At 35.6% G+C, this 22624-nt stretch overlaps 1 protein-coding gene across 2 annotated transcripts in view; it reads right to left on the minus strand.

The window, feature by feature from the left end:
* The window catches only part of OTOGL (otogelin like), a 195608-nt gene extending 173675 nt beyond the window's left edge, over window positions 1–21933 (minus strand). For both annotated transcript variants that reach the window (XM_037846713.1, XM_037846712.1), the window contains exons 1-6: window positions 21855–21933; window positions 20732–20771; window positions 19748–19796; window positions 15161–15227; window positions 13387–13485; window positions 11695–11849 (exon numbers count right to left, since the gene is read on the minus strand). In XM_037846713.1, the coding sequence (XP_037702641.1) occupies window positions 11695–11849; window positions 13387–13485; window positions 15161–15227; window positions 19748–19796; window positions 20732–20771; window positions 21855–21933 (489 nt within the window). The remainder of the gene's footprint in view (window positions 1–11694; window positions 11850–13386; window positions 13486–15160; window positions 15228–19747; window positions 19797–20731; window positions 20772–21854) is intronic.
* Window positions 21934–22624: the final 691 nt, after the last annotated feature.

The raw sequence follows: 22624 nt of genomic DNA on the forward strand, positions 1-22624 counted from the left end.
GTCAGCACTGACCCAGGCAAGAGTGGAGTTAAGATTGGTCTGAGGGACAAAGCAAGGAGTCAAGTGAAAGAGATAATTCCCTAAAGGACTTATCTTCTCCCAAGAAAAGGGGGATGGGGCACAGCTCAACTGGCAGCCCTCCTTCACAGAATTCAGAGCCCAGGGGCTAGAGAAAAAAATGAACAGCTTAAACTTGACTTAACCATGCCCCTGGCAGGGATAGGATCTGCTGAGAATTAAAGGTACTGCACCTCTTTATGCCGATGGGGAACTGCAGGCTGACAGGTGCCACCTGCTGGGGAGGATAGGAAACACTGAGTCTAGAGGCCTCACAGGGAAGTCTGAGAACCTTCTGGGTCTCATCCTCAGGGAAACTTGATACTGATTATACCCTCCTCCTGAGATCTGGGCCTATCTGGTCTAGGAAAATCTATTTGGGGTTGATCATATCTGGGTAGACCCTCCTCAAAAAAAGAAAAGAAAGTTTCCGTATAGACAGGACAAGAACCAGAATAACCATAGCTGAAAAACTCTGATCAGTTAAACAGAAGCTATGCTAGAGGTCTAGAATAAGTTGAACTGAATGCCAAAGAACAGATAGAGAACAAAGGCAACCAATAAGAAAACCCTAGATAAAAGAGTGATAACAACCTCTAGAATAAACTAATCAAGGAAACCAGGTGCCTAGACACCAACAAAATTATGAGTCACACCAGAAAAAACAAATATATGGGCCAGTCAAAGGAACAAACTAACACTTCAAATGTGATACAGGAGTTGAAACAACTAATTAAAGATGTCCAAATAAACATGCCAAATCAATACAAAAATCAAATCAGAGTTGAAGGAAGATATGGCAAAAGCAATGAAGGATATAAAGACATTGGGTGAACATAAGGAAGAACTCAAAAGTTTGAAAAAACAATTGGCAGAAAATATGGGAATGAAAGGCACCAAACAAGAGATGAAAAACACAATGGAGACTTATAACAGCAGATTTGAAGAGGCAGAAAAAGGATCAGTGAATAGAAGACAGGACATCTGAAATCCTACATACAAAAGAACAGTAGGGAAAAGAATAGAAGAATATGAACCAGGTCTCAGAGAACTGAATGACAACACAAAGCACATAATATATGTGTTATGGGAGTTCCTGAAGGAGAAGAGAAGGGCAAAGAGGCAAAAACCATGGAGGGGAGAAGGCATTGGCATTATACATTTAAGATAATGAAAAAGAAAAACTGCAAACCAAGAATTCCATATCTGGCAAAACTATCCTTCAAAATTGAGAGAGAGTATAAAATACTTTCAGACAAACAGACACTGAGAGAATTCATGAACAAGAGACCTGCTCTTCAGGAAATACTAAAGGGTGCACTACAAGCAGATAGGAAAAGACAAGAGAGAAAGAGATTTGGAGAAGAGTATAGAAATGAAGACCATAAGTAAGAGTAAATAGAGAGACAGAGGAAAAAATAAAAATAATATAGGACATATAAAATCCAAAAGACAAAATGGTAGACAGTAGCACAATATTGTAAATACACTAAACAAAGCTGAGTGTGAGTAGAGTTGGAAGAGGAAGGCTAGGGACATGTATGACACCAGAAGGAAGGATAGAAGATAAGAACTTAGGACTGTATAACTTAGCAAAACCTAGAATGGACAATGATGGAGATTAAATGTACAAATATAAGAATGTTTTTACATGAAGAACAAATAAATGGCAACATTGCAAGGTGTCTAAATGGAAAGGTGTATGGAAAAATATATTCAATGCAAATTAGAATCTATAATTAAAAGTAACATTGTAATATACTTTCATGAAATGTAACAAAGGCAATATATAAAAGCTAAACATCAATAAGGGGGGATATAAGGAAGGGGTGGGAATGGGATTCTTGGTGTTATGGTTGTATCTCCTTTTTATTTTATTTATTTTTTATTTTTTACTCATTTTTTTCCCCTCCTCCTTTCTTTGGGAAAGAAATGGAAATGTCCCCATACAGATTGTGGTGGTGAATGCATAACTATGTGATTATACACGGAACCATTTATGGTTTACTTAGGATGAGTTGTACGGTGTGTGAATAAAAGTGTTTAATAAATAAACAGAAAGATACAAGTGCTGGAGAAAATGTGGATAGAGGAACATACCCATTCACTGTTGACAGGGTAGTAGAATGTTGCAGCCCATCTGGAGGGCAGTGTGGTGGTTCCACAGGAGGCCAAATATAGGGTTGTCATATGATCCTGCAATCCCATTATTAAATATATATTGGAAAAACTGAAAACAGGGAAACAAATGGACATTTGCACACTTGTATTTATGGTGGCAGTATTCATGATTTGCAATGCATGGAGGTGGCCTAAGGGTATATCGACTGATGAATGGAAGGGCAAACTGTGGTGTACACATACCATGGAATATTGAGTGGCTGTGAGAAGGAATGAAGTTGTGAGGTATGCGACTAGATGAATGAACCTTGAGGAAAGTATGTTGAGTGAAATAAGCCAGAAATGAAAAGATAAATATTATAACATCTCACTAATATGAACTAAGAGTCACCCCCAGAGAATCTTTTGTTGCTCAGAAGTGGCCTGTCTCTCTAAGCCAAACTGGCATGTAAACTCACTGCCCAACCCCCTACATGGGACATGACTCCCAGGGGTGTAAGTCTCCCTAGCAACATGGGAAATGACTTTTGGGGATGAGCCTGGCCCTGGCATTATGGGATTGAGAAAGCCTTCTTGGACAAACAGGGGGAAGAGAAATGAAACAAAATAGATTTTCAGTGGCTGAAAGATTTCAAAGAGAGTCATTAGGTCATTCTTGAGGTTATTCTTATGCATTATATAGATATCCCTTTTTAGTTTTTACTGTATTGGAATAGCTAGGAGGAAATACCTGAGACTGTTGAATTGTAATCCAGTAGCCTTGATTCTTGAAGATGATTGTATAACTATATAGTTCTTAAGGTGTGACTGTGTTATGGTGAAAAACCTTGTGATTGCCACTTCCTTTATTCAGTGTATGGAGAGATGAGTTAAAAAAACAAAGACAAAAAATAAATAAATAGTAGGGGGTATGAGGGGCATGGGATGTTTTCAGTATTCCTTTATATTTTTATTTTTATTTTTTTTGGAATAATGAAAATGTTCAAAAATTGTGGTGATGAATACACAACTATATCATGATGCTGTGAACCACTGATTACACACTTTGGATAGTTATCTGGTATGCAAATATCTTTTAATAAAATTGCATTAAAAAAAGAATTATACATTATGACCAAGTGGGGTTTATTCCAGATATGCAACAGTGGTTCAACACAGGAAATTAATGTAATTCAACTAAAGTAATACACCACAGCAATAAATTAAAGAGGAAAAACAACATACTTACCTCAATTGATGCAGAAATTGTATTTCACAAAATTCAGCATCCTTTTTTTGATGAAAACATTTCAAAGGATTGGGAAAGAAGGAAACTTCCTCAACATGATAAATATAAGATATGAAAAACCCACTTCTAACATCATACTCAATGGGGAAAGATCTTAGATTTCCCTCTAAGATCAAGAACAAGACAAGAATGCCCACTGTCACCAATGTTACTCAACATTGTGCTGTGCTGGAAGTTCTAGCTAGAATAATTAGGCAAGAAAAAGAAACAAATGGCATCAAAATTGGAAAGGAAGAAGTAAAATTTCACTGTTTGCAGATGACATGATCCTGTATGTAGAAAATCCCAAAAAAATCCACAGTAAAGTTACTAGTGCTAATGAACAAGGACAGTAAATATACAATGAATGCATGTGTGCATGAATTCAATATGACTTTGCAATGAAGTAGATCACAAAAAATCTTGAGAACAAGAAAACATTCTCCCTCCAATAATCAAATACAGTTATATACTTTAAAATTGTGGCAAAGAACTAAGAAATGCAAACTCCCCTCCAAACAGTGAAAAGTAAAAGTGAAAGCTTTATGGCTCACTCAGAAAATAAAATTTCCAAAAGTTAGATGTTTTTAAGTTTCTGTTTACTATAATCTGCCACTACAAAATGGCAGGATACAAGATCAACATGAAAAATCAGTAGTGTTTCTACATCAATAATGAAAAACCTGAGGAGGAAATCAAGAAAAAAATCCATTTACAACAGCAACCAAAAGAATCAAATACTTAAGAATAAATTTTATCTAAAACATAAAAGACCTAAACACAGACAACTACAAAACATTGCTAAAAGAAATCAAGGAAGACATAAATAAATGGAAGGATGTACCAGGTTCATGGATTGGAAGGCTAAATATAGTTAAGCTGTTAATCCTACCCAAATTGATTTATAGATTCAATGCTATACCAATTAAAATCCCAACAATTTAATTTGCAGAAATAGAAAAACCAATAATCAAATTCATTTGTAAGGGCAGGCTGCCCTGAATAACTAAAAATATCTTGAGAAAGGAAAATGAAGTGGGAGGTCTCTCTACCTGACTTTAAAGTATACTACAAAGCTATTACAGTGGTTAAAACAGCATGATACTGGCATTAAAATAGATGTACTGGCCAATGGAATCAAATTGTTTTCAGAGGTGGACCCTCTCAGTGATGAACATTTGATCTTTGATAAGTTGTCAAGTCAACTCAACTAGGACAGAGCAGCCTCTTCAACAAATGGTGCTTGGAGAGCTGGATATCCATATCCAGAAGAATGAAAGAGGACCCCTATCTTGCACCTTATACAAAAATTAGCTCAAAATGTTTCTAAGAACTAAACATTAGAGCTAAGACTATAAAACCTTTAGAAAACAATGTAGGGAAATATCTTAAAAGTCTTGAGATAGGATGTGATTTCTTAGACCTTACAATCAAAGCACGAGCAAAGAAAGAAAAATAGACAAATGGAATCTCCTCAAAATTGAATACTTCCCCACATTAAAGGACTTTGTCAAGAAAGTAAAAGGCAGTCTATGTGATGGGAGACAATATTTGGAAACCACATATTAGATAAAGATTTAGTATTCAGAATATATAAAGAGATCCTACAACTCAACAACAAAAAATACAAAAAAAAAAATTTAAAAATGGGCAAAAAAAAAAAGAGAAAATACAAATGGCTCAAAAATATATGAAAAGATGATCAACTTCACTATTAGGTAAATGCAAATTAAAACTACAATGAGATATCATCTCGCACCTACTAGACTGGCCATTATCAAAAAAAAAACAAAACAAAAACAAAACAAAACAAAACTACAAGTGCTGGAGAGGCTATGGAGAAATAGGTACACTCATTCACTGTTGGTGGGCATGTAGAATGCTGCAGCTGCTCTGGAAGGCAGTGTCGTGGTTCCTCAGGAAGTTAGGTATAGAATTGCCATATGATCCAGCAATCCCATTACTAGGTATACACTTGGAGGAACTGAAAGCAGGGACATGAATGAACATTTGCACACCCATGTTTATAGCGGCATTATTCACAATGGCCAAGAGATGGAAACAGTCCAAATGTCTATCAATGGGTGAGGGGATAAACAAACCTTGGTATATACATACAATGGAATATTATTCATGACACTTGCAAAAATGTGAATGAACCTTTGAGGACATTATGTTGAGCAAAATAAGCCAGAAACAATAGGACAAATACTGTATGGTCTCACTAATATGAACTAACTATAATGAGCAAACTCTGAGAGTGAAAGTGAGAACACAGGGTATCAGGAGATAGAAAGAAGGTAGATTGTGTACTTGATGCTGAAAGAGTAGAGAACATTCAGCAGTATTAATTGCAAAGATCCAGAAATGGATAGCACAATACCATGTGATGGTAACACAATATTGTAAGTATAACAAACAAAGCTGAGTGTGAAAATGGTCGAAAGAGGAAGGCTTGGGGCATATATGTCACCATAAGGAAAGAAACAGGATAAAAACTGGGACTGTATGACATAGCGAAACCTAGAGTAGACAATCAGTGTGATTAAATATACAGATTTAAGAAAGTTTTACTTAGAGGAGAACAACTGAATATCACCACTGAAAGGTGTTAAAAATAGAATGACATATCAAAAAAATACAATTAATGCAAACTATGGTCTGTAGTTAACAGAAGCATTGCAGTGTTCTTTCATTAATTGTAACAAAGATAATATACCAAAGCTAAAAAGTCAGTAAGTGGTGAACATAAGGCAGAGGTGTGGGATTCTTGTTATTGTTGTTGTTTCTCCTTTTTTCTTTTCTCCTCCCCTTATTGCTTTGTGGAAGAAATGGAAATGTTACACAGATTGGGTGGTAAATGCATAAATATATGAGTATACCAGGAATCACTGACTGTACACTTAGGATAGATTCTATGGAGTGTGAATAAAACTGTTCAAAAAATAAACAGAAGGATACAAGTGCTAGAGAAAATGTGGACAGAGGGATGTACTCATTCACTGTTGGTAGGGAAGTAGAATGCTGCAGCCCCTCTGGAGGGCAGTGTGGTGGCTCCAAGGAGGCTAAGTATAGGGTTGCCACATGATCCAGCAACTCGTTGTTAGACAAAGACTTGGAAGAACTGAAAGCAGGGACATGAGTAGGCATTTGCACACTGGTGTTTATGGCAGCATTATTCACAATTTGCAGTGGATGGAGGTGTCCTAAGGGTACATTGACTAATGAATGGTAGGGCAAACCATGGCGTGTAAATACAACTGAATATTGAGCACCTGCAGGAAGAAATGAAGTTGTGCATCATGCAAGTAGGTGAATGAAACAGTATGTTGAGTGTGTTGAGTGAAATAAGCCAGAAACAAAAGGACAAATAATATATGGTCTCACTAATGTAAACTAACTATAATGAGGAAACACAGAATTGAATTTGAAAGCATAGGTTATCAGGGGATAGAACATGGGCAGAGATTGAGCACTCAATGATTAAGGATTACAGGATGTTCAAATAAATCTCATTGCAAAGGTTCATAGATTGCAAGCTCTTACACTCCAGAGTTTTAACTATTATTTCTAAATTCTGAGATGCTATGCTCTTTGTGTATGACCTGGTAGCTCTCTGGAACCTAGGTATCTGTTTGGCACCTGAGACAGAGTTCTGTAGCTCTGAAAGTCAACATTACTTCATGCAGCAACTGTTAAAGACACTGAAAAAGAGATCAGACTTCAATTAGAGATATGAATGAAATGAACCTGATTATGTCTAAGGTAAATCAGAATATAGGGCAAAGGATGATATTGTCTGTATTTTAAAACTTCAATTTCCATGTGAGACCACAGGAAGAGATTTTTATTTGGTCCAAAATTTAAATTTTCTGTTAATATCTAATTTCTCTTGTCTGGTCAGTTTATTTAAACAATCTATTTACAGGGAACCTAGAATAGGGAATGAGATCTTATTATTCTGTACAGTTAAATGTAATACCCAGATACATCCCAGAGTATTTTGGACAGAAAGCAAAAAAGTATTTGCAAAGTCCCCTTGAGGGACTGGGGAAAATGTGGAAGCTATTAAATTTCCATACCTGGGGAATTCCTGATATTCCCTCAAGTATTAAGGACTCCCAATTTAATAAGCCAAGCCCTCAATCTTGAGGCTTGCCCTTATGAAATTTATTTCTGCAATTGTAAAGCTAGGCCTGCTTGTAATTATGCCTAAGAGTCACCCCCAGAGAACCTCTTTTATTGCTCAGATGTGGTCTCTCTCTATAAGCCAACTCTTCACGTAAACTCACTACCCTCCCTGCTACATGGGACATGACTACCAAGGGAGTAAGTCTCCCTGGCAATGTGAGTCATGACTCCCAGGGATGAGCCTGGCCCTGGCATTGCAGTATTGACAATGTCTTTTTGACCAAAAGGGGGAAGAGAAATGGAGCAAAAGAAAGTTAAAGTGGCTAAGAAATTTCAAATAGAGTTGAGAGGTCATTCTGGAAGTTATTCTTATGCTAGCTTTAGCCAGATACTTCAAACTACTTCAGTATGCCAAGCACCAGCCAACAGTATTCCTGAACACCCTAGGCTATATCTAAGTCTCTATAAAAGTTTTTCTAAATAAGTTTATTGTTTCAGAAACTTAAGGCCTCCAGATTGATCCTATGCCAGATAAGCCCTGAAACCAAGAGGTACCAGTCTCTCCAAGAACAGCAACCAGTTTCATTCCTCTATCCCATAAGTCAACACCCCTTTCCAGCACAAAGAATTTAAAATGGTCATTGCCCAGATATCCTTAAATATTGAGAGAATGATCAAATGAGAGGGTGGAGGTGTAACTGAGAAATTAGGATTTAACAAATGACTGTGACTACTGATTCACTATATAGATACTTCCTTTTAGTGTTTATTGTTTTTAGAATAGCCAGAAAGAAATGCCTGAAGTTGTTGAACTGTAAGTCAGTAGCCCTGATCTTTGATAATGATGTTTGGTCTGATGTATATATCTGACAATACTACATTGTCTTAGTTAACCTACCTCTATTGCAAGTCTTAAAATTGCATACAGTACAATACTAGCAGTGGGAGGAGGGATTAAGAGGTATGGGATGTTTGGGGTTTTCTTTTTTCTTTTTATTTCTTTTTCTGGAGTAAGGCAAATATTCTGAAAATGATCATGGTGATAAAAGCATGTGGTGATACTGGAAACCAATGATTGTGTACTTTGGATGCATTGCATGGTGTGTGAATATATTTCAGTAAAATTACAATTAAAAAAAAGTTTCACCCATAAAAAAAGCAGACCTCCAGAATAAAAACAAACTATTGGACATTGAAAATGCAACAGTAGAAAATCAGAACTAGATATCAGAAGACAAATATCTGAGAGTTGGAATGAAATCTCCCAAAATGTAGAACTAAACAACAAAAAATGGAAAATAGGCAAGAACCAACAAGAAAATTAAGAGGTCAATTATTCAGAGTAGGAATTGCAATATCTGATTAACAGACCTTTGAAAGAGAGGAAATTAAGAAAGAAATAACATATTATTGCAGAACTAAAAGATTTGTAAAGCTTGAAAGGGCCCATCAAGTGTTCAGCACAATAAATGAAATTTTAAAATATATAATCATAAAAATAAATAAATGAAAACACATAAACATGAAGTGCCATAATTCTGGGCATAAAAAGAAGGGGAAAAGATAGCATGAAAAAGGATCAGACATCACAATGGATTGGACTTCAATATTCTAAGAGAAACTTCTTTCCAAATTATAACCAAGGTTTCAAAATTTTTCTTCCTATTTACTCTTTTCAGGAAAGTATATTCCCTTTCCAGGAAGCAAATGTGAGAATACAGTCAATGAAAATAAGGTACTAAATCACAAAAGAGGAAATGAATCCCTGGTAAACTACCACTCCAAACAAACCCTATCCATATATTCAGAGTCCAAACAGCTTTTTGGAAATTATCTCTCAAATATGAACAAACATTCAAGGATCACTAGACATTTGATGGGTTTTATAGAGATAGACAGTTTGGAGGGGGAAAAAAGTCACAAAGTACCAAAAATGAAGCTAACAAAAAACTGGCCAACTCAATAAAAATGTACAAGAAGATAAAATCATAATAATGAATTGGGTTCATCCAGCTCTAAACAGTATTTGCATAGTGACAATAGTATGAAAACCACCTACGGATTGAAGCAAAAATGTTGCTATAATTTTACTGGGACAAGGGGAGGAAAGGGTGTCTATGATTGTGTGTGTGTGTGTGTGTGTGTGTGTGTGTGTGTGTGTGCATGTGTTTTAGGGGCAGGAAGTGTGTGTAACGAGATGATTCCTCATTTTCCATTGTAGGAAGTGAATGAACAATGCCTAGCTTTGAAAAATAAATAATAATGTTATTTTGACTTACTAAGACAAAAGTCAAAAGAAATAGTAAATGAGCTGAAGTATTTGTCTGTGGAAGTTGCACTTCAGTCCAACATGGCATGGGGAATAAAGGGACGCAGGGGCTACTTTTTGCTTCATGTGCCTTGCTGAAATTATTTAAATGATATACATGTCTTATTTTCAAAAAAGTCAAATTAAATTTTAAGAAAAAGAAGAAAACAACTTAGAGTATAAAAATGATATATGCATAAAGATGTTTATCAACACACTTTTAAAATACTGAAAACATGCAAAAAATCCAAATTTCCAAAAAAGGTAATAGTTAAATAATTTGGGTATCTCATCGGTTGGAATAAGTGTGACCAACGAAATTTGTGTTTGCCAAGGATATCTGACATGGAGAAATGTTTCCAACATAATTTTAAGTAGGATAGTAAATTATACATAATATGATTTCAATTTTATAAATATGTATAAATTCCAGAGGAAAAAGTCTAGAAGAAAAATATATGAGCCCATTAACAATGATAACTCTTGACTGATAATTCTAATATTATTTTTATGCTTCTCTGAGTTTTCCAAATTTTCCACAAAAGAAGTGTGCTTCTTTTATAATCAGGGGAAAGATGGCATTTAAAATAAATGGATGTGTTGATTTGTAGCCAAATTCCACCAGGCAGAACATGATCAAATAGAAACATTATCTATTAATCCTGAAAGCATAGTTCAGCACTGTGTTTTATTATCAAAGGATGGATTATCTAGTTGACACGTTAATCCCCAAAAGGATTAGACACTGGACAAGAATGTTTCAATGAGGAAGTCAAAGGGTGTTAGAGTGATAAAACCAGTAGGATCATGGAGGAGTAAAGGACAATGAGACAACTGAGAACCTGTAAGCAGTGAAGACGCCTTCTACCCATTTCCCTATCTAGAAAGACCTCTAATTTTGTATCCTTGTGCCCCACAGGCTAACTTTCAATATACCTCATTTCTTTTCTGGGTCACAAGGATTTGTTGTTCTTAAAAACCTTCAGGGCCTGGCTTTAATATTTGCATCAACTAAGATAGGAGGAGAATTTAGGAAACTCAAACAAAAGTATGAAGGGAAAAAGACAACAGAAATGGAAACAAATAATGGCCACCGTGAGTTTAGTTTTGGATAAGGACAGCCCAGCAGTGGTTGTGTTTTGAGATAGCCTAAAAATTGAGGGACAGAAAGAAGTCCCTAAGACTATTATTTCAACTAGGGCAGCTATGCAGCCTGTGTTTTGAGATATATCCCAAGATTCTTTTAAATCAAGACTTCTGCAACTAAACACTAATTCTACAAGCTCAATCCTATAGTGTCAATCCATCTAGCAATTAGCTGCTTAACTCCATAGCTTACAGGTTGTACTTAAGTAATTCAAGTACTCCGTTCCATGAATGCTAGCCTCCTGTTCATACTAAGGGGAACTATTTTTAAAAATTAAACCATGTTGGCATCACGGAATGTCAAGAAGGAAAACAAGTATGAATAATATAGTTGCCTCCTGAACCCACCCTCATTTCAAATATGTTCAGTTAAAACCTGAAGAACAGGACTAACAACTGGGGTGATGTGACATCCATGATATAGACATTTCTGCATTGCCAGTAAGCCTCTGCCACATGGCTCCAAACCCAACCTCTCACAGCCCTATTCTCCATGGAACTATACTCAATCTAGACGCAAAACTGGTCCATTCCACTCGCCAGTCAGGGTACTAGATATTCATGCTATGATTATTATATATTGTCATCATTTGTCCAATACTTTAAAAATATTCAATTTTTCAGAAATAATTTTTTAAGATAATGATGCTCTAAGATCACCTACCCATACAGTGTACCGAGGCTCCAAACTACCACAGTCCTTTGCAAAAATGTAAGAACAGTTTCCTGGGAAGTAATAGTAGATGCCATCAAATGTTTCAAAGTGGTACTGCCCCCAGGTTTTGCAAATCCCATCTCTGCTTTTGCCCATATTTGGAACTGAAAAGAAATAAGATAATATTTCATAGACTATAATAAATTATACATCTTTCCGGAAAGCTTCAAGCATAGTAGGTGGTTCCAATTTTCATTAAAATAAATATTTTCTTCTTTGATGCTCCTATCACAGAAAGAAATAAACTAACATAAAACTACCAACTGCTCCAAAACTGTCAAACTTTCCTAAACAAAAGCAAGGTCTCCAATTTGTTGCAGAGAAAGGATCTACATTAGCAACTTTTTAAATGTTTGCTTCCAAAGAAAGCCTCTAGAAGAAAGGAAGAGTAGGGGGAGAAAAGGATACAGTTAAAGAAGGTGGTAGGGATACAACTTAGTGTCCTAAAAATTAGTATAGACAGCATAAGAGTGTTCCAGCCTCCACAATTCTTTCAAAAATATCTTATGGTATCCACAGAGGAAAATAGCCACTGACAAAAAATTATGTGTATTATCTCTGGGCTCTGGGGATGGGAAGCATGAATAATCCAAAGTAGGCTGGAGGTTTGGAATTCATGACCTCAACTCTCGCCAAATTTCAAGCAATGTTTGTCTTAAATCACACAACTTCATATCCTATTGTTGTCATGCCTACCTCCCTTCTTACCTCACTGATGTCCTCTATTCCATCTTTATTAGACCGTTCCCTTTAAAATAATGGAAATCAATAGTGTTTACTGAGCATTCAATGTGCACAAAACTTTCAATATTCTCTGTAGGGAGCATAAAGATAATTCAGGTACAATCTTTGTGTCTTTTCTCTTTGTAATTTTTACCTAAATTGATTGGCCTTGACCAACTTTTGGCCTTTTCAGGGAAACACACTGATTCATTTTTAGAACATTCTTCACCGACAGCACTTTTTTCCACTGTCGCCTATTTTCATACCGTCTCATACTTTCCTCTATAGCATATGCCACAAGTATAATTTGTTTGTATACCTGTTACTCTTGGTCCCCTCCTTCAGACTGTAATCTCCAGGAGGGCAGGAGAGTGTCTCACTTGTCCACCACTGTATCCCCACCACCTCACCTGAGATCTACTAGTGCTCAAATAATACTCATTCAACAAATTAACAAATGCATATTTTTTATTCATTTTGCCAGGTTATATTCTAGACACTGTGGACAAAAAAGCCATGTCCTTCAGGAGCATTCAATACTATTTCTATTTTATCCATAGAATACCCAATTAATTCAAAGCAAAAAGAATGAATGACTATAAATAACAAATCTAATTTATAAAACAAAAGAAAAATGAAAGAGTACTTGGTTTTAATGAGCTAGTACTATCTAAAGTGGAAAAGTAGTTGAGGAAATAGAAAAGTAGAGAACAATGAGAAGGGAAGGTGGGCATATCTATTCTCTTTTACATTGTTTCTATGTTACCTCAAATAACTGAGAATGAATTGTGGGTACCTCTAGTTAATATATAATATGATTATCTCAACTTTCAGTGGATGAATGCTGCTATAGCAAATTATGCCGTAATGTTCTCTTCAATATCTCTTGATTCCCTCGTAAGTATCCTTGAAACTTACCAATCTGGCACCTTGTCCCAAGTGCCTGAAATATTTGACAGTCACATGTACCAGTCTTAGCACAGAAAGCTCCATTAAGGCATTCATGAGGACAAGAACCTGGAGGAAAAAAAAAATTTAAATAAATTATCTTCTGGCATGCATCAGTTTTAATAAACATAATATATCAAGATTTAGCTTGGACTAACTGCTACTATCCTTAACTCAGACAGAACCCTGGGCCTTTTGCCTTGATGAGCTAACAAATTAAACCCGTAAAGTCTCTAATTTGTTTCATAATGTGGGTTGTAAAGCAAAAAATAGGCTTTGACATCTCAGAGTACCCTGAGAGCAAAAGTCAGCCTCCTTCAAGCAATTGAAAGGTCAAGTTCCCATGTAAGGAATCTCTGTCCCAGATGATGAGAACCAGAAATACACAGGCTACAGATGATTCCGTTGATGGTTTTGGCACTGGCTGCACATCCGATCATTTCCTGCAGGAGCAACTGCTACATTAAAGAATTAGCTCAAGGGATCAGGCAAAGTATAAAACTCAAAAGGAAAGTCCCACTTTTGAGAAGAATGATAAAACATCTCATTTGAGATTTACATTTTAGTTCTCAGGCTCAGTTACAAATGATGCATTCTTTTGGACCCATGTTTAATTTCGATGAGGTAGAACCCAAAGTCACTGCTGGCCTTATCAAAAACATTCTGTCTTTCATGTAAAGAAAAATCCTCCTAAAGGATTATGCTAAAAAGAGGAAGCAAATTACCATGGCTCTAACTCTAATTTTGCCATCATCTCCTGAGTGAGTTTAAAAATGCAGATGAATTATAATGAAAAATATTTCTCTATTAGAGATAAAGTTGGAGGCAGCTTGCAAAACTCAAGCAGGAAGGATTTAAATAACACATCAGAGAACTAGAGAACATCTTTGAGACACCTGAAAGAATTATAAAGAAGTTGGGCCTGTCCAGAATATGTCAAAGTCATGGAAGACACTTATCCTAGTGGGATAATTTAACTCAGTTCTACCAAAGACTGGGACTACAAAACCCTGCAATTCCTTTCCACCTTAAGATTCATTGATCTAAAATGTCTCTTTACATTAAAAAAATGTACATATCTTAACTGAAGAAAAATAAGCTGTTTAACTTTGATCATAAATACAGGTCTAAAAATGTATGTTTTTCACAAATTTAGATGCAGGTTTTTTTTTCTTAAGGGGCACATCTACCTCTAGGCTTTAATTTAGATCATAATCTTGCATTATTGCAAAGAATAAATATCTAGATTAACAATGTTTCACCTTCAAATATTTATTAGTTGCTCTGATTATTCCCCTGAAAACAAATATCAAACCAAAGAAATGTGAGAATCATTGTTATTTTAAATATACTGATAAGAAATTCCATTTCATAATTACCACTCTAATTAAATTTAAAACTACCGCTAGTATTCCATATAATGAAAATGTGAAATTGGTATGTAAAAATAAGGATGCCAAAGAATCAAGGAGGAAATAATTCATTCTGAAAAAACATTCTGATATTCAATGATACTTCCTTTGACCACGTAGTTATCAGCTGTGTCTTAAGTACTTTGCATTGGTTATTTTTAAAAACAATTTAGGTTTCTATTCTAACAGAACTTAAATCATTCCTAAGTATTATTACCATCCTGGCTCAGTTTCCTCCACCCTTTATATGGGAGCAATAAAGAGTTGATTCAACATATCCTCTAGAAAGTCTTTTGAGAAAGTAAATACAAAAACATAGGTATAACACCAACCTTTTATTTTGCTCTCACCCCAAAATATAGCATCATGGAAAAAATATCTTGGAGAAGTTGCTTGAAGCTTTGGAAGAAAGAAATAGAATTCAAACTAGTTAAATTATTCCATTCAAGCCAAGCATGCAAATTAGAAAATATGGAAAGTAGTTTCAAATATAGAAATTAGCCTAACTTTGTTTCCTTGGGTTATTGAGGCAATCTTGGTGAGACAGAAAGGGCTCCTTTGCGGTTGTGGTTAAAAGACCCAATTTCAAGCCTCAGTTTTGTCTCTTACATGACTTTAACAAGTCTTACCTTCTCTGACTTCAGTTCTCTCCTTCTTTTCCCCCTCCCCTGGTGAAACGGGCCTGGTTGGAGTCTAACTTTTGGATTAACTGATTGCTTTGACTACAGAAGTAGCAGTTTTCTGACATTTCAAATGCGGATGGGTGTGGAGAAAATGAAAGGGCTGATGGACAGACAATGGCGTTCCACCTATCTGCAGGCACATCTATGAAGACACCATCCACAGAAGCATCTGCTACTGCAGTGTCAGTGTATCACTCTCAGTATCCAAAGAGCTAACACTTCACATTCATAGAACATTTAAATATGTCTCTATAAAGAACCCAAGGCAGTTCATAGCAGTGGTTAAAAGCATGAATTATAGAATCAAACAGACCTGGCCCTGCCATTACTTACTCTTAAGCAAGTTTCCTAACCCATTAGTGCCTCTGTTTACCCATTTGTAAAATCAGGATAATAATGGTACCTACTTGTCGTGTAGTAATGATAATGAATTAGAACAATGTAGGTAAAGCATTCAGCAGAGTGCCTCACACATAGAAAATCAGCCCTAAAGAGATTTATCTTAATCTTAGCAACCAGATGAAACCTTGAGATTTTTAAAGGTCAAAGTGGTTTAGTTAGTAGCAAATAATTGTGAATTATTAACACTACTAAATTATGGATTATTATTCCAACTCAGTGCCACCTTAGTGTATTGTCTGGGGCAACGTTCTCTCCAACAGTATTTTTTGAAGTTCACCAGAAGAAAACGCGTACTCAAAATTTGCCACATCATTGTCAAATTGCATAGCAGATGAGGTTAGGAAAACTGGAAAAGGGCAAAGGATAAGGAGGAATGGGGAGGGGCGAGATGTGACTTCAGGTTCTAAGGCCTTTCTGAATAGATTTGGTCTCCTTCCTGCAAGCAAAGTTTTATTTTGATGTTTTCCAGCTAAGTACTTTTTCTTTGAACAGGCAAAGCTGACCCACGCCAGATAAAAGAGCTTCCTCTACTTTTACCATTTGAAGATTCTAAGTTCTCTGCTCCACACCATTGCATCTAGTCTATTGCTTCCTGGTCTAGCTGCTTCCAGGCAGGTTTAGTCCTGACTGTTCAATCTCCCCCTTTCCCCTGGCCTCTGTATTCTCAACAATCAATGACTTTGATTCTCCTAAGAGAGCAATTCTTATTCTTTCTATGGCCATATTGTTTCTGGCTGCCTAAACTTAACAGCCACCACTATTTCTAATATCAGAATCTTCTGATTTTGACCCCAAAATGGTTTATGCCAACCCTGTAAAGGGAACCAAACAATCAGTTATCTATGGTGCTCACTAGAAGGGTATAGTGACCTCAACTCTGCCTCACAAAAGTATATACCTTAAACAGGTTATTTAACTTGCTTAACCTCATTTCCCAATCTATAAAACAGAACAACTGTACCTGCCTTGCAGAATTGTAAAGATTAAATGCGGTAAGTATAGCATCAAGAGTGCCTGGCATGTAACAAGGACTTTAAACATGCTTCTTATATTTATTAGGCAAAAACTGAGTACATTGAACACTAGACCAAAGCCAAAATATGTAATTTGTATTTTGCTCCATAGTCCCTCACCCAGCTCAGGCCATATCTTCTCCATGGAGATTAGAATGACTACTTAGCACCAGTCTATGTTAGAGGCCTCTCTAATTCCCACAGCAACTCATCAATCATAATACAATTCATTGCGCTAACACACGACACAGAGTTTTCCCCTTTCTAATGTCTCAGAGATCAGAACGGCATCTTACATCTATAAATAGGAGAATTTTTATTTTTATGTCACATAAATAATGGCAAATAATTGATTGCATCTTAGATTCAATGGACCAATTGCACAGAAATTACTTCTTTGCATGCCCACCTCCACTAGACATTGGGTTTCTAGATAAAAGCACTGCTGTTCATGTTATATCTCCTGCACAGTCTCTGATATGTCATCAGCACATACCAACTGAACTGAAAAAAAAAAAAAAAAAAAAAAACATTGTTCAAATGGGAAGTATCTACCTCCAAGACTGTTCGGAATCATGGCTAGAGCAGACAGTGTTGATACCCCTTCCCATAACCCACTCCACCCTCATACCCCTACCCCAAACCAACCTCAGAATTCTAGGTTCCCATGCAAGTTGGAACCCTCCAACTTCAAACACCAAATTCTCTCTCTCTCTGCCTGGTGTCTCTGCCTAGTGGCCCAAGCAGAGAGACCACAGTAAGTACCTTCCAGGGTATTTAAGGTCCCCAGAGTCTATGGATAAATTACCTCAGCTTCACCATCCCATGGAGAAATAGTTTAAGACATTCTGCATGGTTTCTCAGATGGTCCCTAGCGAGATAGAGCACGAAGTACCTATAGCAGAAGCCCTTCATTAATGCAGTCTGTACTGGCTTTTCTCCCTTCTTTGACTCCCTTTCCTCTCTCCTTCACTTGCATTTTATTTGGGATTACTTCCCAAATAAACAACTTGTACCTAAGTCTATTTCTTAGGACCTGCTTTCAGGAGAAGAATTTTTTAGTATGAAATGTAACACAATTGCAGAAAAGAATCCCAGGCAGTGGAGGCATATATCCACCTAACTGATAAAAGACGACAGCACTTGCTTCCTCCTTCCTGTGAGAAGTGCAGAGAAATACAGTCTTTATATGAGAAATCAGTGCAGCACACATATACACCATTTAAAGAAGTATGTGTCTACCCTTTCCTTGCTCATTGTTCATTTCATTATCTACATTCTTCTTACTCCTTACTTACACAGATATCTATTCATCCAGTGTTCTCTTTTCCTAGAGCAGGGGAGTGAATCTGTGGGCAGGAATGAGTGGCCTTAAAACAGATGAAATTCCAATCCTAAACAGCAGTGCATGATTATGACCTCATTGTCCTTCTTTGACAGTTCTTCTTTTAAAACTTGTGCTGATTTTAAATTATCTTGAGTCATGCTCTCTATCTACATGAAATAGAAATGCAAGCGTCCTTCTCTTCATTCTCTCCAAAATGGAAATCAAGACAAGGTGAGTATGCTACTTATTAATAGAAGGGATAAAACCAATATAACTCCTTTGGGGTAAATTATACAAATTCTAAAAACATCTAAATGGACAATATTATAACCATCCATAGGTCACTATATGTGACAACTTTAGGGAATATTTTACAGGTTGCTCAACGTAGTGGGTTCACCAGAATGCAATTGTTCTCAAAATCAGACTTTCTACTGAGTCATACTGATGTTCTTTTGTGATTAATATGCTCTATCGACAAAATTGTACTTAAAATTTCTTAAAGAAAAATAATTTTAACTACTTCATGACACATAAGTATGTCAGCATACAAAACAAAACACTCTTTAAAAAAATATTGTTCCCATTCCGTAGATAACACTTTGCCTATTCTAGCATAGTCTCCACTCTTCATAAGAATAAATTATTTCTGTCTCCTAAACTCTCACAACAGCATATCAAAAGTGTCTTTCATTCATCTCCTAATTCTCTTCAGTTAGTACCATAAAATATATAAACTTGGGTATCTATCAGAAAATGCTACTGGAAATTGATTGCAACTTAGCATTTGCCAAAGACCTACTTGAACATTTAAGCTGGTTGCTACATAAATACTTAAATCATATTACTTCCCAAAGAAATACCTTAAAGATTCTCTATTTAAGAGTCTCTGTTTCACCATTTGCCTTTTACAAACAGTATTCTTTTAAAACCTATCCATTTCAATATGCAAGCCATAGTTTGAAGATATTGCTATCGTGCTGTCCAATATAAAGGGACCAGGATAGAGAGGTATTCTCAAATTTCCTGCACACACCCCACCCCATCCCATGCATATTTAAGACAATAAAAAAAGCTGTCTGTCAAGATACCAGGACACCTCTGATTCCCTTTTGCAATATTTAATTCATATCTTTTATACACTGCTCTACCCCTTTTGCTTGTATTTGTTTTTCCTTGTCCTATCTGATGTGCTTAATTTTAAAGCCACTTAAAATTTTCTGATAAAGTAGATGAGATTAAGTATCCATAAATAATGCAAATATATCAAAAGGTAAAAAGGCATTTCACTTCCAAAAAAGTTAACGGATCTGTGGATGAATTTAAGGATCACAGAAGAGCAGTAGAGAAGTTACTTTGCCTCTTCCTCCTCCTTCCTATCTTGCTTTTAGCATTTTATTTCCCATCACAAAGGTCTCATTGTTGAAGTGACAGCAGAGTTCCACAGCAGAAAGGATTATTTCTCTGCCTCTCTCTGTCTGAGACATAACCTACCTGTGCTGCTAAAAGAGGTCTTTTCTGTCGATTTTCATTAAACCCGTTTCTGGAAGAAAACAAAAAGAACTTGTATAGTCAAAGGCCTCTAGGCAACCTGAACAAGCCTTTCCCAAGAGAGAGCTGGTGTTTTCCTCCTGATTTCCATCACTTTATCAAAGACGTCTTTCTTGGTTTAACATTTAAAAGGCCCCCCTCCCCTTTTTGGAGGGTTTAGTTTTGGGTGGTGATGTTGTCTCATTTTACAAAATTCAGGAATGTCCCCAAATCTCTCCAGTCTCTGATGTAAACTGAAGGTTAGGAAGGAACTTTGAGACAGAGAAATAAACAAAATAGCGTAACATTGTAGCACCAACACTTATTTTCTCCACGTGACTTCATAAAACTGGTGAGGTAAGCCTTGATCAAGATTACGTTTCCTTTTTTCAAGCATAATACTTAATTGCTCCCTTTCCATGTCATGAAGAACAGATTAACATTAATGTGAGTGAAGACTTCAAAGTGTGATTTATCAAAATCAGTGGTGAATAGAAGTCTGCTTTTCATTAAGCAAATCAGTTTAATTTTAAAATGATTTTCATTATTTGCTGCTAGAACCATTTTATTATTTTTATCATTAAAATGTTCTATTCTATTCTAAATATACAGAACATTAGTAGTAAATAAGCATGTATTAATGTCAACAATACAAAAGGGGAAATTACTGAATATAATTCTTTATAAACCTTTGAAGTAAAAGTATTATCTTCTTAGGCTCTACAGCTATTGGACATCACCAAGAATTCCTCGTAATTAAAGTGAAAGGGTTGTTTCATAAATAAGGGAATGAATTCTTAATACTTTTTAATTCTTTTGACAATTTTTTGTAAAATATTCCATTTATTGTTTTTCAAAAATATAAACTAAGAGATAATTATCAGCTGAACTTTGCTCATTCCCATTAGCTTTATGTTTTAGAGGACATAAAGAACAAGAAATACTCACTTTGATAATCCTTTTAAGATGGATGATGCACAAATATATCCTGTCAGAGTGTAAAAAAATATTAATAAATATATACATATATGTCAGACCAAAAATATTATCCAAATATCTTGGTCACATGTTCTGATATTTAACATATTATTTTAACCTAAATTCTAAAACATAGATAGACTTTATCTTTAGTTATTTTGCATTTTCTAGAGGACTTTGATCAGCAAATTCCCTGTGGGACACTGGTGTGACTGATAATCCAAGGAGAATGGGCAGCATACATAGATTTACACAGAGACGTGCTACAATGGACAAGCACTAGATTTGGAGTCAGAAATCTGAGTTTTAGTCCTGATCCTACCACTTAGGAAATGCCAACCTTAGGCAAGTTAACAAACACACCACAAAATGACAGTGTTGGACAAGTTGATCTCCAGAGTCCCCTCCAGCTCTCAAAGCTCTATGACATCTTTCTCCTTGGTGTTTCAGTCTTTCCTAGGATTGGAAGATAGCTTTTGTGACCTCTTTAGTCTTTTACACTTCAATTATTTCTCTTATTTTCCCAACAGGCTCCATTTTCAAAGATCAAAAATTAACAACTGAATGTAAATAAATGCTTTCCCCACAAAAATATTTTATACAAATTAATTAAAGAATAAAATTGCTATTAAAAAACAATTCAATTCTTAGCCTCTAATGCTATAATCATTCCAAAAATATCTTTTTATCATTCCTTGGGCTGATGGTATGAAGAAAATTTAAATACTCAATTTCTCTTTATTTCCTTTAGAATTTCAAATGTTTAAATTACATACAGACAGAAACTATTTTAAATCATCTTTTAGAAGAGAAATTTAGAATCAGAACTTGTTCCAGTAAAGCTGTATATTATAAAAAAAGCATAATTCTGGCTAGCCTTTTTTTAAAAAAAAACATTCAAAAACCAAAAACTGAAAGTTCCAAATTACCAATATGATTAAGAATTTTCAAAAAGATGATCTGATGTCATTTAGTATATATCCATTCAAATGACTTCAAAGTGCTTTATAGTGTAAGGGAAAAATTTTCTTTATAAATTACAAGACAGATTAAATGCAATAAATTATGGTAAAAATGTAATGTAAAGTCTTACCTTGAAATGAAAACAGCAGTATATGAAGCAAGAATATACTCCAAGGTGTCATTAAATTGAGTTTTCTCACTATGTTCATTTCAGTGTAGACTTTCTTCTTGAGATGTAACCAAATTGTTGGTTTTCACTATTATGAAGGCATCTTAGAAGTATGAGCTTTTGTAAAGTGTTCAGATTCTTATAAATGTAACTACACAATAAAGTAGTTCAAAAAGGAATTCCAGGCTTTCCAACTACATACAGCATCTGAGGCTTTAGACCTTGCAGGCAGCCCTTTAACTGTGTCTCTCATTAGTAATGCATGGCAGCTCCTTACCTGAGCCCGTATTGGTTACACCCTAGCCCGCACCTGCCCATCATATCCCTTTTTTAAGCCTTTATTAGCCTTTTATAACTTCTAAACACAGGCATCAGAAATAAATTCTACTGCCATCTCCCAATGTCACAACTATTCTTTTAATTATTGATCTAGTCTCTGTGTTTTAGAATTTTATTCATAAAACAACCACTGTCCTTTGAAAAATGGTGCAATTAAAATCCTATCAACCTTTCCTAGAAGGCCTAGATTATCTCATACATTTTTTTTAAGAAATAAAAAATAAAGTAAAATTATGTGCATATATTTTCAATTCAAGTTCCATTAAAGTGTAGTTTAAGTTGGCATGTCCATTTGCCCACAGATCTTTCTGTTAACAAAAAATAATGTTATTGTCATGTTTGCCTTTAACAAGAAAATAAAATAACTCACCTAGCCCTGCAAGCCTTTCCTT

Source organism: Choloepus didactylus, chromosome 8, assembly GCF_015220235.1.
Source record: "Choloepus didactylus isolate mChoDid1 chromosome 8, mChoDid1.pri, whole genome shotgun sequence".
Taxonomy (NCBI): domain Eukaryota; kingdom Metazoa; phylum Chordata; class Mammalia; order Pilosa; family Megalonychidae; genus Choloepus; species Choloepus didactylus.